The following is a 20,450-nucleotide window of genomic DNA, read 5'->3' as shown; positions in this document are numbered from 1 at the left end:
TTAAATTGGTTGGTGTGCTTTTAACGTCCTGTTACATCACAGTTTCTCCCTTTCTATGCTACCTGTTTTTTCTTTTGTCAAAGATAAACAGAGCCAGACATCAAAGCAGTGAAAACAGATTCTATTCAGCAACTACTGACGGTAGGGGACTCAATTCCTCCATGTGCAGGGGTGACTGGGCCTCGGAAAGGGAGAGTGAGGTAGGGAGGGGGAGAGTGGAGACTCCAGTGGAAAAAGGCAAAGGGTTGGTGGGTGAAAATGAGATGAGACACATGTGTCTGCAAGCTGGCAATTTTGGAAGCCAGACGTCTGCCCTCCCAGGACTGGGAAACAGAGGCCCTATCCTTTCCGATAATTACATTTCAAAAGAATGGCTTTCGGATCCTTGAGGAAGACACCCCCTGGGTTGTAGGAAACACATACGCATGTCCAAAGGACTGAGGAAAGATTTGCGATTACAAAACCTTTTTAGTAAACGCTCTGAGAAAGGGAATCAGGGGCCTATCTTCAGGTGTTAACGGGAACAAAACAGTAAATCCTTTGACATCTCCCTCCGAGCTCTTTTAGAGGTCGCCAGGAGGCTGCGCCGTCCCTGCGCTAGGCTGCAGCTGGAAGACCTTGAAGTGTGGTCAAGTCTCTTGGTTGGAATGCAGTGTTCTTGCTGAGTTTTTGTAGTTCTCACTTTTGCCATAGGTTTTGCTTTTGTTTGGGGTTTTTTGTTTGTTTGTTTGTTTGTTTTATGTCCATCAGTGCTTCCTCAAGTCTGTGTTTTGGTGATTTCATCTCCATGATGTCAATTGATGTGTTCTATCTGCTGTCTTTCCTGCAAATTGATAGCTAGATCTAGAGATTCTATTGCATTCAGGCTTTCGATTTTTGACTAGAATACTTCCTAGATGGTGTTGTGTACTTCCAGGAGAAAGTAAACGATTCTGGTTGTTTCTCTTTCTGTGAAGTGAGTTTGCCATAAGCCTAAATTTATTATTTCATAGGGATTGAAAATTTATGCTATTCTAATTCTATCATTCTTTCTTCATTTATTAGACAGAATATGTACCAAAGGAGACATTGCTTCATGAAATATTTAGTTACCCTAGGGGTTCAGTTCATATAGGCAACACAGGACAAATGCTTGTTTCTTTTGCTTTATTTGCCTATTTGATTCTCACTGATGCTTATGTGTTCATCTTTGGCCAGTAGAAGTATTGCTGGTGGAAACAGGATCCTTTTGTAGAGTCATGGGAAATGCATTTTGGGAACCCACACATAGGAAGACTTAAGGTGTAGTGGCAAGATTGGTTGGAGCGAAAACAAAGTACTGCTCCCTGGAGCCTGATATCTCGCCCACGACCAGGTGGCTCAGCTCTGTCTTGCTGCAGAAGAAGTCGTGGGCCTGGTGAGCACCAGTGCCCACCAGGAGGGGCAGGGTCCAGAGCTGTAATGCCATCACCCTGGGCCTCCGCAGTCCAGCATAGTTTCTGCTTCTGCTGTGCACCAGTCTGAGCGGCTGCATGCTTCTGTCTAGGCTCGCGGCTGCAGTAGAGAAAGAGAGTGAAGAAACCAATGAGCCCCAGGAGTTTGTTAAGCTTTGATTACATGTCTGGATTTGGGAAGGGGTAAGCTGTCTTTCAACATGAACCAGCTTCTTCCTAAATCTTTGTGGGCCTGTGCTGGGCCCTCCCCTGATCTAGTCCCCTTCCTGGATCTTCCAGGATTTTATGCCCTTATCCAATCCAGTGTATTCCCCAGATTTTTCCAGGCTATACTCCTCCCCTTTATGTTGCCATTTTGACTCCTACTGCACATGCCTCAAAGCTCTGCTTCATCATCTGGTTTTACTGCCTGTGCGCTTCCCTCCCCTGCGTTGTCTTGGCTTCTACTGGGCATGCCCCCAGCAAAGGAATTTTCCCTGCTGTTTTATCCACTTCCCCCAACAGGCTGGCTCCTTGGGGAGATTGGAAAGCTGGTTCTTCCTGCCCCCTCAGGGATTAGCATTCATTTGGCAGAGGATGTGGTTGTCCCCTGGGGAGTTGTGAATGCTTCAGCTTCCTACTTAATTAGACTTAATTTCTGATTCCATTCGCCCCTTCCCTTTATTAATAACTAACTAGCTACCTATGCAAACAGAAGCACATACAAAGGACTCAGTACAGTATTAATGGTTATTAAATCCTTGTTTCTCCCTGTCCTCCTTTCCTTTTTATTACTTTAATAAAATGATGCTATAAAGAATACCTTATATTGGCTTATTCAAGTAGAAAAAATTTGGTGGATAGCTGGGAAGTGTGGGTGAGAAAATTCTAGTTCTCAGAATTAACAAGCTCAACCAATGAGTAGATGTTGTCTACCAGACAAATGCTTGTTTTGATTAAGTTTTTATAGATAAGGAATAACAAGTCACAAATCAAGAGGGGTGTGTGTGTGTGTCCAGAAGAGGAAAATGAAGCATTTTTTTCTTCAAATTCTACAGAATTTATATTTTGGTTGATAGCATTTTTTCCTACTGTGCCAGGCTAACCTGTGAGGGGCTGGCCTGCGGGGTGAGCATCTTCCTAGGTAGGGTCTTCCAACACCTTCCTAGTTTGAGCAGTGAAAGGCCCATGTCCCAGCAAGCTCCTCAGCACTGGGTAGCCTGGACTGGCTCTCACCCTCGATGAGGATCCAGTCTTATATGTGAAAATCTCTAGGATCTGGAGACGTAGAGTGGAAAAATTTCCTTTCAGTTGGGCTCGAGTTCAGTTTAGGACAGGAAAGTGCACTTCTTAAAATAACCATTTCGAATTGGGCCCTAATGCCAGTGAGGTTTGTAAAGGCAGTGTTAAGACTCCTATGCTTGGGATTTTTTAGATTTAGTTTGATGAATTAAATGCCTACTGTACAAAACAGTGTGCTGAGTCTGTAAGGAACACTCGGTTGAGTTAAAACAGAAACAAATGCTGTTCTTCGGTTGAACATTAAAGTTACCTTGCACCTGGCTTGCTGACTGGAAATACAGTAACACTGTGTTAGTATGCCAGCGAGAAAATGGAATCGGCTGCACAGAAAATGGAAATGTTAGATTAAACAAGTTGCCAGGATAGTCATTAGGACAATGAAGCTGCCTAGTGGGTATTGAATAGTCACATGCTGCTTAGTGACAGGGATCCACTCCAAGACACACGTTGTGAGGCAATTTCTTCTTCGTACAAACTTCACTGCGTGCACTTACACAAACAAACCTGGACGGTCTAGTCTCCTACACTCCTCGGCCATATGGTGCAGCCTGGTGCTCCGAGGCTACAAGTCTGTACGGCATATTTTCTGTACAAAAACACATGAGATCAAATCCAGCACAGGAGAAAATGAGGCAATCAAGAATCTGGGCAAACACGGGGTGTGTGAGGCCGCTGCCTGTGTAAAATGGCATACTGTCTTACAGAGAACGTTTTTGATGTGAAGAGCGAATGCACTCTAAAATAGTGATAAAAGTATTGTACATACATGAACAAGTAACATAATTGTTTATTTTCATTTTCACGTATTATGTACCGTACATAATTGTATGTGCTGTACCTTTCTATGGCTGGCAGTGAATTAGGTTTGCTTACACCAGCATCCCCAGAAGCAGGTAAATAATACATTGCACCACAACAGCGGTGAGTACAACACACTAAGCTATAGGAGTTGTTTTAGCTCCTGTATAATCTTAGGGGACCACGGTTGTATGTGTGGTTGATGGGGATGTTATGTGGTGCATGACTGGTAATAGTGGGTCGGGGCTGCTGCTGGGCAACCGCAGACACTTGTAAGAAGTAGAAACGAGTGTGGGCATGGTGCGTGGTAGGTGCCTGATGTTTGAGTCGGGGCATCTTTTGTTCTTTTGGATGAGTTGGGGAAAGGTCCCCCTTCCTTGGGGCAGGGGCTCAGGGGTTGTTGAACAGAGCATGGGCTGGATTTCATCCTTACAGGTCACGCCAGTTCCCCCTCCTCAGGCGGCTTCCATGTTGCAGGCACAACCTGCCCAACACATTTGAGTATCAGACTTGAGCGTCTGAGATGAACGAAAGGAATCCAGTGAGCAAGAAAAATGTGGAAGCCAAACTGAAACCAGAAAAGACACGAGGGCTGGTGCTGCCTGTCGCTGCCACATCCAAGAGCAGAGGCAGAGACTGAATCTTTAGGGGCGCTTTATTCAGAAGGCCAGCGATCTGAGAAGATGGCGGGTTAGTACCCTAAAAGAATAGTCTCCCATTTTCCTTCCAGGCCATCGTTTTTTTATAACAGGGAATAAACAAGGTGCGTGGGGGGTTTTAAAATTCAGGGAGAATTAGGTGACAGAGACTGCAGCATTCCTGTCCTGGGCAGTTAGCTGTTCCCAGTACCAGAGGTCTGTGTTTCTCTGTGAAACACAGGCCCAGAGGCCTCCACTTGTCCCCAGGCGGTAATCTTTAGCCGTGCCCCAGGAGGTCGGCTGTTTTTCCAGGAGCCAGGATGGGCCTTATCTGTAGGACTTGAAACAAAAGCTTTAACATATGCATTTCTTACTAGGCTTGTAAGTATTTACCTTAAACTAATATTTTCCAATTCTTGAGTCCCCTATCAAAATCAAAGTTTTGCTTTCTAGGAAAATACCGTGTTTCCTTTCCCTCCTCCTTCCAGGATGGAGGGGGCTGATAGAATCTGAGAGAGATCAAGTCCTTTTTCTGTCCTTATCCTAGTCGAATCCCTTTACTCATTTGTGTGTGTGTGCGCGCTCATGCGCCATAGAGGCTGTAAGCCATGGGGTTTTAGTGTTTTTGGAGGAGCCGTGATCACTATTCTAATAATGGCTGCTTATCATGCCTTTGCGGCGGCACTGTGTTGATCCATTTCCGTACCTTATCTCATTGAAATCTTTTCAACAGTCTTGTAAGATGACCTGTTTAGACCGGAGGCATCTGAGGCCCAGGGAAGTTAAAGGGCTTGACTGGTCTCCCAGTTCGTACCTGAAAGAGCTGTGATCCTATGAGATGCCGTGGCCTGTGGTTGTTTTACCCCACCCGCCCTCCCCCTGAACATCAAGGGTGCCCTCTTTTAAGAGTTTAGCATGAGGAACCCTTTGAGATCTGTCTGTCCACTAAGGCATCATATACAGAGATAATGAAAACTTAGCAAACTGTGACTTTGTAACATTATTTTATGAATGTTACTTTGAAAAATATAAGTAAAATAAATCCATGTAAATATGTAAATATATATGAATCATGACTGGGGCTGGAATTTCAGCTTCCTCTGGCAACTTCCCTATTTAGACTTTTTTAATTTATTTTTTTACTTTTTCTTAGTCCTCACCTGAGGGTATTTTTAAACTGACTTTAGAGAGAGAAGAAAGGGAAAAGATACATAGAGAAAGGAACATCGACGGGTTGCCTCCCATATGTCCCTCAACGAGGGATAGACCTGTAACATAGGCATGTGCCCTGTTACTGAGCAAGAGGTCCGAGGGAGGGGCAATACAATATTTGGCCCACCTAGGGATGCCCAAAACTGCTACACAGCAGGGGCCCCTCCCAAGGACAAAATACTAATATCTACTTGGCTCTTCTGTCCACCGCCAATTGGAAAGACATCTCTCAATGCCAGAGATTTGTGAAAAGGAAACAAAATGTTTATTTAATGCTATTTAGGCCTAAATGCCTCCACTAAAATAGCAAAATCCTTTGGGTTGTACACCTACACCCACACAGCGCTCCCTTCTCCCACTGTCCCAACTCCGGGTACTGTAAATCAGGAAAAGAGCACATGTCTGTGTTGCAGGCCGCTGGCACCGTCAGCTGTGTCACTGTGCAGGATCTCGAGTTAATCCAAAGTACTGTGGTACCCTCTCATGGTCCACTGGCAAGAGTCCTTTGTACCCAGTTCCAGTCAAAGTCTCTGTTGCTTTCCAGGCCACGCGGCCAAAGGGGGCACCCCAAAGCCGCGTGGGCCTCTTCTACCAAAGCTGCAGGGGTCCGCACTCCACCAAAAGCATGTGGCTTTCTTCTTCACCTGGCTGCAGGGATCTCCATTCTGCCCCAAACGGCGTGGCCCTCTCCTCACCTGGGCAGTTATCCCCTCATGTCCCGGAGCCCATCTTTTCCAAGCTCTCACACAGGCCTTCTCACTCAGGAGCGCAGCCCCTCGTTACATCCTGAGTCCAAGTCCTCTCCCTTCTCCCTGGCTCCAAACTTGGCCACAGCTATTTAACATATCTATGAAACCAGTTAAAGGTTATAGGTATGTTAAATAATCATTCCAGAGGTTAGCTGCAAAACTGTTGCTATGCAAAACAGCTCTCAATGGCTCTGCTCCATTGTCCCTTCCCCCTTGCAGGGGTGGGGGGGTGGGGGGGGTGAGAGCATCTTATATGTCTCTCCAATATTCCTATACACTCTGAATTCTGGACACCATTCCAAATCTTTTTTCGGGGGCCCCCCGGCTGCACCCTGTATCACCCCGACCAGGGATTGAACCCACAACCTTTTGGTGTGTGTGACAACACTCTAACCAACTAAACGCCCCAGCCAGGGCCCTACTTAAGATTTTTATATATTTCAAAGTGAGACTCTTAGATCTAGAAGGAAATTAGGAGAACATTTAAAAAATTACATAACCAAAGAAGCATTTGAAAAAAATTATGCAGAGTTATTAGGGATCTCTGACTTCTGCAATACTGGTTGACATTTTGCACAAACATTAAATCCCTGTCCGTTATCTGAATAATGTCTGTATGTTATGCATAGTCTGCACTGCACCCAACTGTGTTTTCTTAGGCCACACACTCTGCTGCGGGCCTTTGGCCTTTGACCATAGCTCAGCCAGTGCTTTAGGAAGATGATCTATTTCAGGAGGAGCCGTGGTCTGCAGGAAGCCAGGCTGCCAAATGTCCTCCTTGGCCTCTGCGTGAACTCAGTGCATGACACTGTGTGTGTTTGAGAGCTTCTGGACTCACATCTATTGTTACGAGTTGCTGCAGAGTGTGGGCTTGAGGACTTGGGAAGAGGGCTTTGCAGGGCCCTGTGTTGGAGAAGGTGGCTTTGTAAAGATTTAAGTGACATTTCCTCCTTTCCATGCCCTACATCTAAGCTGCCTGGATGTGCAGCACAGCCCCCGCCTAAGTCACTCACCCAGCAACAAGCATAAGAATGGAATAGAGAGACTCAGCTGGGCCAGCCTGGCCTGCATTCTTCACGGATGCAAAAAGCGGAGGGAAAAGCGTGCTCACCTGTAGCACAAGGTGACCTCTTCCACTAGCAGTGGTTGCCTGGTCTGCATCCTGGGTACTGACCACAAAGTTTGAAAATCCTAAAGAGCAGGTCAGAGGTGGGACTTTGGGAGACACTGTCCTGCTTTAGGTACTATTGGGGCCTAGGGCAAGTAGCCCTCAAATACCCAACATTGGCATATTGATTATTTTGAATTAAAGTTACTGGAAAAGCAAACAGTGAAAAGTAATGGAAGGAAACCGGACTTGGGATAATGAACACACGATACAGTATACAGATGATTTATTATAGAATTGTACACCTGACACGTATAATTTTATTAGCCAGTATCACCCCAATAAATTCAATAAAAAAGGGGGCAAATAGAAGGGTACATTGTCTCCTTGAAGGCAAGAAGTAAATCCTGTGAAAGGTGCCCCCCTTGCCTTGGGGACCTTGGGGGTGGGGATGCTGAGGCAGACACCCTTGCAACCAAAGTTAAGGAATTCAAGGCTGAAGAGTCTGTATCAACAAACCTTGTCACTTCTTTAATAATTTACCGCCCAAACCAAAACTTCGCTTAGGTGTCTTACTAATGAATACTCAAACCTAATTTTCATTGTCCTGCCATATCCTCATAAATTTATTGTTTCTTTGTCTAAATGGTATAAAAAACTTTCTGCTTTGATCATTTCTCTGAGCATCACTTATGATTTCCTGGGTGTATATATTGAATTGGATTTTTCTCCTGTTAATCTGGTTTTGTGTCAATTTTATTGTTAGTCCAGTCATAAGAACTCCAGAGGGGCTGAGGGGAGGGTGCAATTTCCCTCTCTCCTCCACGGTATCTAAAGGGCCCTACTGACCAGGGGGACACCCGGTGAGGACTCGGGCAGGCTTAGGGGAAAAGGACATGTCTAGGTCACTTTGCCTTTGTGGTTGAGTAAACAGGAGACAGAATTACATCAATCTATGGCTGTTTAAATTTTCAGGGTTTTGCAGCTCTAGTTCAACATTCCTGTATTTAGATTTGAGGCACTTGACTGAAACACGGTGAGGAGTGACCCGGGGAAGGGAACGGGGCTGCCTGCGGTGTTTGCAGGGAGTCTCATCGTCCGAGGTGGGCTGTGCTCACCCCAGTCCCTGCGCACTGGCCTGGGCACCCGTACTCTTGGCCCCTCTTGGCTTCCGCTGCTCTCTCCCTCTCTCGCCTTCTCTGTCCTCCAGGCCCAGGTCAGGCCTTACCTGTTCCCTGCAACTTCTCTTCATTTTCCAGCCCATGATGATTTCTTCTTTTACCTTCATCGTGTGCACTCCTTGGGGCAGTGCAGGAAGTACAGAAAGGCCATGTGGTGTAGTGTTGAGGGTTCTGGCTCTCGAACCAGATGCATAGGTTTATGTTCTAGTTCTGCTAATTACTGGCTCTGTGATCCCAGGGAAGTTTATTCACTGCTTTATGCCTCAGTTTCCCCATCTGTAAAATAAGGATAGAAATGACACCTGCTTCATAGTTGTTCTTTCCTGTTGTGTGTTTTAAAAATTAATACGTATGCTTAGAACAGTCTCAAGCTCACGGTTTTCACTTGTTGAGGAGGAACAAATTTTTCTCTCCTTTTTAGGTTCTTCCAGCTGATCTAATAATTAAATGAGCATGAGACAGGTTAATGAGAGTAAATAAGCAAATTTGGTTATATATGCACGCATGGGCTCATGTATGGGCCCCCTTACATGAGAGAAAGACCCCACATATGTGAGAACTCCAGAGACAGAAAGGGATGATGAGGTTCATATGGCATTCAGAGCTAAAAGGTAAAGTACCTTGAGAGTTCAAGGAGAAGGAAGGACATTCACAGGATGTTGAAAAAAGCAGAGGTTCAATAATTAAAAGTTTGCCTTGCCCTATAGACAGGTTATTGCACATGTACAAGTAATGATATTACTTTAAAGCTACTGTGCATGTGGTCTTCCATGGTTTTCTTTGATTGGCCACTGGAGAAAGGGGTCTCACAAGGTTAATTTACTACAATGCTATTACAATGAAGCAGGGGTCATGGCGTATCTTCTGCACAGGTGCAGTCATGATTCACTGTGATTCAGCGCTTTTCCAGAAAGCGGGAGCAACCAGTCTTAGAACAGGGTCTCTGTCCTGTATCCATGTCCTTTATCTTAGCCTTAGGGCACCTTCAGAGTTTCCTCCTTCCTGACCATCTCCTGCCTCAGACTCACTGAGCTGGTATGAGGATTAAATAATATTAAAAAGGTAATGTGCTTAGCACAATGACTAGCATATATTAAATGTATAAAGTATTCCCTATAATTAATGAATCGAAATTTACCTAGGACTTCTAAGGACAGAAGGGTGATATCACCAAAACTAAATTTTTGCTATTATATATAGAAACAATAAAAATTAGGCCATCTGACTAAATTAATGAAGCTTAAACTCATTGGCCTTTGACACTGAAGGACTGTGACCTTTCGCAAGTCAGTTAACATTCCTATACCGTATTTTCTTCCACCTATAAAACTACCTGAGTTGTTTTGGGTCCTTCCAGTTCTAAATTTGATTTTTAAAAGCCTAAGAGAACTGAAATCGTATTCCCTTGTGTCTTCTCTGACTTTATTTCCACCATTTTTATATGTGATAATTTAAGTAAATATTCCTTTGTAAGCATTATAACATACTGGTCAAGAGTTTAAAATTTATGGATGAGAATTCTATGACAGCCACAGAATGGGGTATTGAGAGTCAGTTCTGGTTTCTGAGTAGATAGAACTGAGAAATGCATCCTTGTCCTTAAAATAGTTTCTTCTCTTCAAAATCTGCATTTAAATATCAAAGAAGACATCAGAGGTCGCTCTGCTTTTCTGTAGAATGCCTTTGGTTATTAAGATTTAGATGAAGCACTTTATAGTTTCAAGGAGAATGCATTAAAGAGAGAACCCAACCCCACTTAAATTTCCTTTATTGCTTTTGTTAAGCTTATAATCTTTTTCTAATGTAAGCTTCATCTTTGTTACTGTGGTCAACTGAAAAATCTTGTCCTTGTGTTTCAAAGAGCAGCAGATTTTTAAAAAGCTTTGAATTCAATTTTTTTCCGGTCATAGTATGTGACTATTGATCTCCTTTATTACTTTGATAGAGCAGGAGAAATTAAATTAGTATGACTAATGTTCTAGAAGGAATTTGGTATATAGCTTTTTATATTTTATTGGTACAGTGCTAAACAGTAACAGCTCTTTGTATTTGAGCCGTGCGCCACTGAAGCTGTATTAAGGCAAAAATGATCAGGTTTTAGGAGGTTCTGGGAAGAGCTGGAAAGTGCAATACAATGTCTTCATTTAAACCACCAGGATTTAAGGTAAGGGACACAGTACCACTGAAGTAGCATTCTTATTTTGGACCCTGATGTAGCATTGGGTCCAAAAAGAAAGGGGGTTGATTTGTTAATGGCAAACCTGTACGAGAATGTTAGACCTCAGTCCTCGAGTCTGGCTAAGAAAAGAATTCAGAGGCAAGGAATTCAAATACAAGCAAAAGTTTCTTTAGAAAGTCACACCAGTAGAAGAAGTGAGCCAGCTGGGCTGTGTGGACTCAGGAAACAAGTTATAGAGACAAAAGAAGGGCCCTTGGAGCTTAGGAGAAAGAAAGGCAAAGAAAATGTGCCTGAGGGAAGGAGAGAGGGAAAGGCAGGGGCACGCTCCAGAGAGAGAGTGAGTGAGCTGGGTCCTTCATCTTAAGGGCTTTTATCTGGAGGTCTCAGGGGAAGATCTCAATAGAACAGTCCTCAGCTTTCCAGGTGTGTCTCAGAGTCATGGTCTTCACTGATTGGTCAGCACCAGGGCAGGGGCTCATCAATCATTGCACCTGGTCCTGATGTCGGCCATGGAATCACCCTGCTTGGACTTGCTGCTTTCCTGGGCCTGGAGCTGAAACACAGCTGAGGCCTAGACGTTATCACTGGGCTTAATGCTTAAGGAAGTGCTCATGTGAAGGCTTGTGTGAGAGTCATACGAGGCTGTTCTCCAGCCCCCTTATTCCTCCTCTGGAGGGGTACAACATGACTATCAACTTGCCAGGGAGGAAAGGTCAGTAGAGGGTCCAAACCACATGACCGGCAACATGAAAAGTCAGGGGTCTAAACCACATGACCAGTGATAGACTAGGGAAGGGAAGTGCACCCGAGGGGTGAGGTCACAGCTACAGTTGTCTGTTACTAGGCAGCTGGGGCTTTTCACCCTGGTGGCCTTTCGTACCTCACCTGGGGTTCCTACTCTACTCATGTCGTTCCTGCTAAAGCAGATTGGAGGCAGTTAGGTATTTTTAAAATTCTATTTGGGTCCTTAAGCATTTACTGATCATCCTACTGTAAGTGTCGATTATCTGTTGACACAATAATTCTGCATTAACAAAGTTAAATGACTTAAAATAATAAGCATTCATGGAACTTTCAGGATTATGGCTGGGTGGTGCTTGGGCGCTCCTTGTCCTGGGCTCGGCTGGGACTTCTCATTTGGCTTTGAGGCCCGAGGAGCTCCGGAGGGTGCCCTTAAGGAAGGAGTCATATTTAACTCTGATTTTTAAAGATGATCAACTGAAAAGGCAGATGTTAATAGTCAGAAAATTTGGGGTCGGAAAACCAGGAAGTTTTGGGTGTAGAGGAGCACTGTTCAGGACATTCACTTTGGGGAATCGTGGTCTTTGGCTTTTGTTTGCCTAAAATCACCAATTGTTAAAAACACAGAATTTGATAATGCCAGTATCCTTGTTTAAAGAAATTTCAGTTGTGTGTACTTAAAGATCAGATTGCCTGTATGCACTGGTTCGTGGAATCAGGTGGTTTCCCACCTGGCAAGTACGTACGAAGGAATTTGTGGGAGCTGCATAAAAATGAAAGACTTTCGTATGCAGAAAGTGTGGGGCTAGGAGGTTCCTACCAAAGAACGGATTGCTTGTGTCGTCTTCCTTTGAGGACAGCGGGGCTCTCTCGGGCAGATTACCCAACTGGTGCTGACCTGATGGACTGGTTTAATATTCCACTCCCGGGGGAGGTTGAGACTCTAATTAAGTTAGGTGGTGTTAATTCTTGGTTTGGTGATGTGGGCTTAACCCAGAATGACTGCAATTTGGGCCTGTTGACTCTTTTTTAATTCCCCAAACTTATGTTAAAATAATATTTTATGGCAACAACTTGGATGGACCTCGAAGTTATTATTCTAAGTAATGTAAGTTAGCTAGAAAAAGACAGATACCATATGATTTCATTCATATGTAGATGTAATATAAAAATGAAAACAAAACAAGCTTACAGAGGCAGACAAAGATTGGTGGTTGGCAGAGGGAAATGGGGTCAAGGGAGTGAAACAGGTAATGGGGCTCGATTGTGTGACGTAGACAGAAACTAGACTTTTGGTGGTGAGCGTAAGGTAGTACATACTGTTGTTGAGTTATACTGTTGCACACCTGAAACTAATATAATGTGATAATCCAATATCTCCTTAATAAAAAAAATTACAAGACAAAGTATTTTTTCATATGCAAATTTGAAGGGTCTACTCAAGTGGTGATCAACTAATATTTACTTCTTCCTAATTCCTTAAGCATTTAAAAAAATTTTAGTAGGTTTCTCTCTTTTTCTTCTTTTGTCATTTATGATGTCATCAGTTGGCGAAACATCCAAATATAATGATAGTTCAGACCTGAAGGGGACTGTGAAACCACTTAGTCCAACTTTTATCAATAAGGGAAAATAAACAAACAAGCAAACAAACAAACAAACAGGAGCTCCTGTGAACTTGCCCCAAGTCACAGAACAGAGGAGTGGGAAGCACGAGAATAGAACACCGGACCCTTGGTTTCCATTCTAGTGGTTTCCTCTGTTGTTAATTTTGTTGTTGGGATTTTCTCTAGCTTCCTGGGAAAATAAGTCAGTGATGGGTATTTGCATAGTCCCTTATAAGACACCTTCAGATACTTTAGTTTGTGGTCGAAATGAAAGCTGACAGAATCTGATACAATCGTTAAGTATTACTTCTAATTTTTTGGTCTTCTCTGTAAAAAAAACAAAACAAAAAGGAATTAGAATGTTCCATTTCAATAGAATTGTTCTGCCAACAATAGAATTGTTGTAAGCGGTAAATAAATTGCTGCAGTGTAATCACTTAGGCACATGTTAATTCTTTTCTATTTTTATTACCGTTAATATTGTTAGTACTTGCTATTGTTTCTGTCTACTTCACAGACCACACATTGGTGCTGGATGAATGGGGTCAATTCCCTTGTCCAAGTTCTGTTGTGCGTGGGAGAAAGAGGAAGGCATGTGCCCTTGGGGTGCTCCTCGTGTGAGCTTAGGGATTTCAGCCTCTGATCTTGTGTTTAGCCAAAAAGGGGGCCACGTTATTTTGGCATGTTTCCTTGTTTAATGTTGGTAAGCAACTAAAAATAGAAGACTTGAAAGAAGGTCATTTCGTCAACCAGTGCTCTCTGTATCGTTCTTGGCTCCCATTGCTTTAGGATGCTGCATTTTAAGAGTAAATTATTTGGTGCCTAAAAGGAAATGGAATTTCTCATGGAGGAAGGATTTCTAAACAAAGGGGTAAAATAAATATAACTCACTGAAATAGCCATCATAGTGAGCTAGCAGTGAAACAAAATATGAATTTACCAAAATTTACCATTGGAAAAATTCCTAAACCCTGTGGTTTGTTGTTTTATGGAAAGGAAACCACTCCTAAGTGTTACACTGTGTTAAAATAAACCAGTAACTGAGGGAATCTGAGAAATGAAGCTTCCAGAAGCAGACCAAGCCAAGAAGCCCCCCTCCCCAGTCAGATGTATTGTGACTCCAACCTTCCCCAGCACGTTCGCCCTCCCACACCGCTGTTCCCCTCTCTGCAGCCATTTAGCTTATGTAAGGGAATAGCAGAAATATCCCAGGTTGGTTTTTGTTGAGTTATTCTGAAAATGATACAGGCAGAGCCGAGAGAGCATGCTTAGCAGGGATTTAATCTTTTTGAAATCACAGACCAAGTTAACAGTGAAGATTAGGGCTAAGGAATTGGACTCAGGGACATACCCATATGCCAACATACACAAAAGCTCGCGGACAGCTTGAGGATGTGGTGGGCTCCCGGAAGCCTGTTTCAGGACTTGAGTGCTTCACCTGTGTTGTGAAAGTCGACAGTGTCCCTAGCTTTCCTGCTTGCCAAGCTCTCTTTTCAGAGCTAAGTGAGAAGAAAGGATTTAAATGTAGTACTTGAGGATGGATTCAGTCCAGAAATTGCTAAAAGCTGACTCAGTATAGTTTTTTGGGCTCACCTTTTCTCCAATCATTCAATACATGAAAGGTCAGATTCTCAGCTATTTTTGAGCCAGGGAAGGAAAAGGGAAGCAAAAAGGAAAAGACCTGCCTCTTGAGTGACACTTGGACGTATTTTTTATGTCCTTACAGTGCCATTTGGACATATTTTTTATCTGCCCAAACAAAACAGAAGAACTACATATATTTTGTAAGCAGTTGTAAAGGTGGGCATTTCTTTCTGATGCCAACCCACTCAGGTTTTACAAAAGGATCTCTGTTCTATAGAACAGTCCCATTGTGTAAGTGTAAGAAGACCTTATTCAAATGTAAATTTTAAGGCATTCTGGGGAGAAATTCTTTGAGGAGAAATTGGATTAAAAAGAGTAATAGAAAAAAATGAAATCGGGTAAGGGAAATAAGGATAAGTTAGAAAATGCTTGCTTGGATGATGCCATTTGATTTGACTTTTTCCCTTCCATTCTGTACTTTAAAATACAGAAATTTGCTTGTAGGTGAAAATGCCTTGCTTTAGTTTTTTCCTAGGGGGTTGTTAATAGCCACATCTTGCTTCCCTTTCATTGTCTTTATTAAAGCCAGCTGGTCACCATAGTTTGCCATGTACAATGAGCACCTTTTTGGCCAAATTTTTGAGGGAAAAATAAGAACGGGCATTATACATGGGTAGTACTAACTCCACCTCTGTTTAAGCATTTTAATTCTTTCATTTGTGCTTATGTGTTAAAAGTGTAACTCTAGAAAGCAGTAATGGTATCTGTATGCAAAATAATGCCCTGGAATACAATCATTGGTTTTGTTCCTAAACATACATAAATACAAAATGGAATTAAAATATTAAAACAGGAGATTTTTTTTTTTATCCTGAAAGTTTGGGCCGCAAGTGTAGGTGCACATTATACACGGCAGAGTGAGGTGCGTGTCCTCTGAGTGGACGTGCGGAGCTCCCCCTGCACACGCGCGCCCTGCGGCAGGTGCAGGGTCTGCGCAGGTTCCCGCTCCACTAGAAGTCGGCCTTCTTATGCCTAATTTGGTTCCAAAGGCCATAGGCTGGTGAGAAATATCCATTGCATGCGGGCGAGCTCTGATCCCACCACCAGGGCTTACTGACTTTGTTACCTTGGATAAATGACTTAATTTCACACAGCCTTGGCACCCTCGGTTTTCAGGGTTAAGACATTTGTGAAAGGTTTTGTGTCTGGAAGACATTGTCCTTCTCAAATTGCATAGGTGAATAAACTCCTGCTTTGTTTAAGGTCAGCCCTGTGACAGGTATACTTGCCAGAGTGCCTGGCTTATTGGGGGTAGATAGGACAGTCATGTTTAGAGCTAACAGTGCTAGTAGATCTTGTTCCATGTATTATTTCGTTTATGGGTCATAATTTTTCTGTGAAGTAGATACTATTATTATACCCTCTTTTATAGGAGAGAAAAATAAATTTTTTTTTTCTTGCCCAAAAACTTGCCCAAGGTCTTCTGCAAAGGGAGCAGCAGAGCTGGGGGTTGAAACCCAGGTGGTCTGAGTCTGGAGCCCACACTCGGTCTTTTCCGGCCTTTCTCAGACCTGCATCATGTTCACATGGAGAGGAGAACGTCGATGTGTGATTGACTGTGGCACTTATTTAAGGTTTTTTTCTTTTCTCTCTCAGGTATCTGACAACAAGCAGTAACAGAAATTTCCTGCTTACCATGAGGCCATTCTTGAAGAGGGCCATTTTGGTCATAAGTTACGTAAGTACATATATGCTTCTGAAATATCTGACAAGGGGTGTTTCACTTTAACTTAGCTCAGAGACATGATCCAGATTACTTAATAGAATCAGCAACAGAGTCTAACACCTTGATGTCAGGGTCAAAGAGTTAACAAGCCAGAAATGTTAGCATTGGAAGGGACATGCGAGCGCCACCACACAGTGCTAACTACGGCATTTTACCAGTTCCTTTCAGAGTGCTGGTGCTGAGTCGCCTTTGCCGAGTTGTCACCCCCGACTATATCAGTGATCCATGGCGGCAAACCAATAACCCCACAGTGGAGTGGCTTAAAACAACCACCTCCATATGCCTGGCCTCAGCGCTATAGTTTGGGCAGCATCCAGCTGGATGGTTCTGCTCATTATGATTTTTACTGGGGTCACTTAAATCGGTGCCGCTGTCACCTGGGCTGGGTGGTCTCTCTGTGATATCTCGTTGTCTAGGCCCCTCGCTGTGGCCGCTCTCACTAGCAGGACCGCCAGGCCTTTGTTGCGGCATGGCAGCTGGGTTCTCAGAGAACAACCCGAAAGGTGCAGGGCCTTCGTGGGGTCAGGCCCAGGACTGACACAGTGTGCCTTCTCCCACTTTCTGCTGGTTGATGCAAGACAGTAGACCAACCCAGATTTAAGCAGGTAGGGCAATGGACTCCACTTCTTGATAGGACAAAGGAGGCTGCTAGGAATTCTTGGTGGCCGCCCTTGGTGACTGTCACATTAATCATCCTTTTATGTTGTTGGATGTTTCTATTCAAGGACATTAGGAGACCAATCTCTTATGCTGTTGCTGTGTCTCATAAATTTCCCGTCAAGATTTAGAATAAGGTTTGACAGGAAACTTATGAAAATGTCTCTGAATTTATTGTTAACAATGTAAGTTTTTTTCCTCAACCCAAAAGTATGTTTATGGAAGAAGAAAAGTATGAAAAGCCTGAACGAGGTAGAGAGCTTTGACTGGAGAATTTCAGAAGAGGGGGCAGAACATGTCTGTAAAGAATTCCCCAGTATCTTTGCAGCAGGATAGCACCAGTTAGTGATAAAATCCCATTGGGTGTCACAAAAAACATTCCCTGGGGTTGCTGAAATAACTCTTCGTGAGTGTTCTGCTTCGTGGAATTCAAGAGTTGTAACATTTCCAAATGTGTCCATTCAAGATGCAGCAGTATTACCCATGATATTTAAATTAACTTTTTTGAGGTTATGTGAGCGGGATCGTTATGAAATTGGCCAGTGCAGACCAATGGCACAGGTTCAATTCCTGGGTCTCACAGTTTCCCAGTAAGTTACCTAGTACATGTCCTAGTAAGTGTGTGATACCGACAGCTGTTGGTGGGAATTCGCTTGCTGCTCCCTCCTGACCTTCATTATTCACTCCCCTCCCTCCCCTGCTATTTCCACTTTTCCAACTCATCATACATGTTAGAATTTTATAGAAATGCTCACTAGAAAAAGTGTTTGCAAAACAAAATATTTGTAAAGCATCTGGAAATATCCCCCAGAAAGGTGGGTCTTGCCCCCGCACGTGATGGGTTTCTTACTGAACCTTCTTTCCCCCCCGAAGGTGATTGTGGTGTTGTACTTCCGTCTCTGGATAATGGGAGGGTCTATGCCCCTCTTTTCAGAGCAAGATAATCCGGCTTCATTTTCGCCTTACATCCTTACAAGGTGAGTGGAAATACACTTGTAACTTTACCTGGTGTTCGTTAAATTGTTCTGTAATCTTAAATGATAAGTTGGATTTTAAAAGGAGGAGGGTTGGTGTTCTGTTCAGGTTGTGGGGGGAAAAATAAGCTTTTTATACATTTGGAATTCTTTTCAAAAAATGGTGCAATTTTGTCATATCATTGCTGTTGTTTTCATAATGGTGTATATAGATGCATGTGTTTATTCAATGAGCATTTTATTGAGTACTTATCATCCATAATAAATATCTAGTCAGTGACCCGTGTGGGAAATGTTATAGAACAATACACAGAGTGGTGTGGAGGTTGATTGGACATCATAACAGTTTGTAAGCTTAACATGTGCAGGGAGGTTTGAAGTGGCAAACAACAATGAACAACAGTTGTTGCTAAGATACAGCTAATTGTATCTCACCATGCATCGGGAAGAGGTTTAGAAGCACTGAATCAAGAAGGGATGTTGATCAGTGAATCTGGCTCATGGAGAAGATTTTTAATACCTTATCTATTCAGTCTTCCATGATATTCTGCTTGAGGCGTTCAGATAGAATTATATTTGACAATATTAATATATTTTCTTCAGGATATATTGTTGCTGTAATATTTAAACATATCATGCCCTGTTGTTAAATTTTTTAAGTTTTATGTACTTAACATCTAATATTATTTTCATAATAATAACGTTCAGTTTTGGGAGCTTTGCAATGATAGATAGTCCTGAATTAAAACTTGGCTCATCTAGCCATTTCTATTTTGGTTTAGTTGTATTTCTTAGGGACAGCACATTGCTGAAATCTGTTTTTATGCCAGGGTAGTGATCTTTGCTTTATTTCATTCATTTACCTTATATGTATTAATTGGTAATTTTTTCATTTTCTTTGCTTTGTATATATTTTTTATTGATCCCAGTGTTTTCTACCTTTCTTTAAAAAGTATTTTCCACTCAAAAAGGATACCTTCACAACTAACTACACCATTTTTATAGTAGGTATTATAGCACAGTTGTTTTCATTACTTACAACATGTACATGCATTTTAAAAATCTTGCATATACCTTAAGAAATCATATGGTAGTCAACCTGAAGGTTGGCTTATTCTTTTGAGGGATGACTATTAATTTACCACAAAACTATCAACTTACCCTTGTAATGCATATGTATTGTTATAGGAAGGAAAGTTGCTTTTAGTCTGTGGTTTACCTTTTGAACCTATTTGGGTTACAGTCTATGTAAATAGTCACAATGAACCTTTAAAAAAATCTAATGACATTGAAATCCTAACTTTTAAAAAATAATGTTCTTTATGTTTGCTTTTTGTCAATAAGGTATTATAAGAGGAGGAAATATAAGAAACTGAGGATAAATTGAAGCACAAGGGCAAACATGGAATGAACATCCCAATAAAGACTTCTGCAGAGCATCTGCAGCTGCTTCACAGTCAGGCTGCAGCTAGATGTAATATAATGAAGTATTCCTGCTTCAGTTCTCTTTTTGCCTTTTCCACCAGTTTAAAAAAATACTGCTTTTTATGGAAAATATCAAATTTGTGCAAAGGTGGAGAAAATGGCGTGAAGACTCTCCACATACCCTTCATCCAGTTTCAACAATCATAACTCGCGGCCGGTTGTTTCCTTCATACCCCTGCCCACGTTTTCTCCTTGCTTTGAAGCAAATACCAGATATCATCTCCATTTATATGTATATATTTTAGTGTATATTTCTAAAAGACAAGGACCCTTTTAAAAAAAGAAGCATAAGACTATTATTATACTTTAAAAATGAACAGTTCTCTAATATCATATATACCATCAGTGTTTCAATTTTTTTGTCTCATGATTAGTTATTTTTAATAGTTGTTTGTCTGAATTACCGTTCAAACAAAATTTGCACTTTGTTTGATACGTCTTTCAAGACTTATAATTTGATCGGTGTCCCTCTTCCTTCTGTCACCTGGCCTACCCGCATCCTACCCCCATCCCGCCCCCATTAGTTGTTGAAGAAACTGCCATCCTTTGTTCCTGGGAATCTGCATCATCCCGGATTTTGCACACTGCAAGCTTGTGGTATCACTTAGCACATTCCAGCATTTTCGGTGTTTGATGTAATTTGGTATAATAAGGGGCATGATCAGATTCAAGTTTATTTATGGATGTTTTTTGACAAGACGACTTCATAGGTGATGGTATGCAAATCCATCAGGAGGACATCTGGCTGTTAGTCTCACTTTCTGTGATGTTAAAATTAATTAGTGAGTTCCAGGCATCTAATTTAGCCTGATCCATTCATTAACTTTTCACCTGATGATTTTTTACAGCCATTTATAATCATTGCTTATAACCATTGTATCAAGAAAAAGAGATACTACTTTTCAAAGTAATTTGTAAGACCTGTAGTATAACTGAGCAACAAAGCTGAGTGATTTTCCTGCTAAATTTGATGGTTCAGCATTCTTCCTTAAGGCTGTCACTGAGAAGCATACTGAGCTAAGAATTAGGTAGGTTGG

At 42.3% G+C, this 20,450-nt stretch overlaps 1 protein-coding gene across 3 annotated transcripts in view; it reads left to right on the top strand.

Moving 5' to 3' along the window:
- Positions 1-20,450, top strand: part of TMTC1 (transmembrane O-mannosyltransferase targeting cadherins 1) — a 243,731-nt gene that overhangs the window by 98,845 nt on the left and 124,436 nt on the right. For all 3 annotated transcript variants that reach the window (XM_053661849.1, XM_037144874.2, XM_037144873.2), the window contains exons 6-7: positions 16,168-16,249; positions 17,828-17,931. In XM_053661849.1, the coding sequence (XP_053517824.1) occupies positions 16,168-16,249; positions 17,828-17,931 (186 nt within the window). The remainder of the gene's footprint in view (positions 1-16,167; positions 16,250-17,827; positions 17,932-20,450) is intronic.

Source organism: Artibeus jamaicensis, unplaced genomic scaffold (genome assembly GCF_021234435.1).
Source record: "Artibeus jamaicensis isolate MK-2021 breed Jamaican fruit bat unplaced genomic scaffold, CSHL_Jam_final contig_233, whole genome shotgun sequence".
NCBI classification, from domain to species: domain Eukaryota; kingdom Metazoa; phylum Chordata; class Mammalia; order Chiroptera; family Phyllostomidae; genus Artibeus; species Artibeus jamaicensis.
Note: the sequence above shows the minus strand (reverse complement) of the source record. Positions and strands in the feature narration are given on the sequence as shown.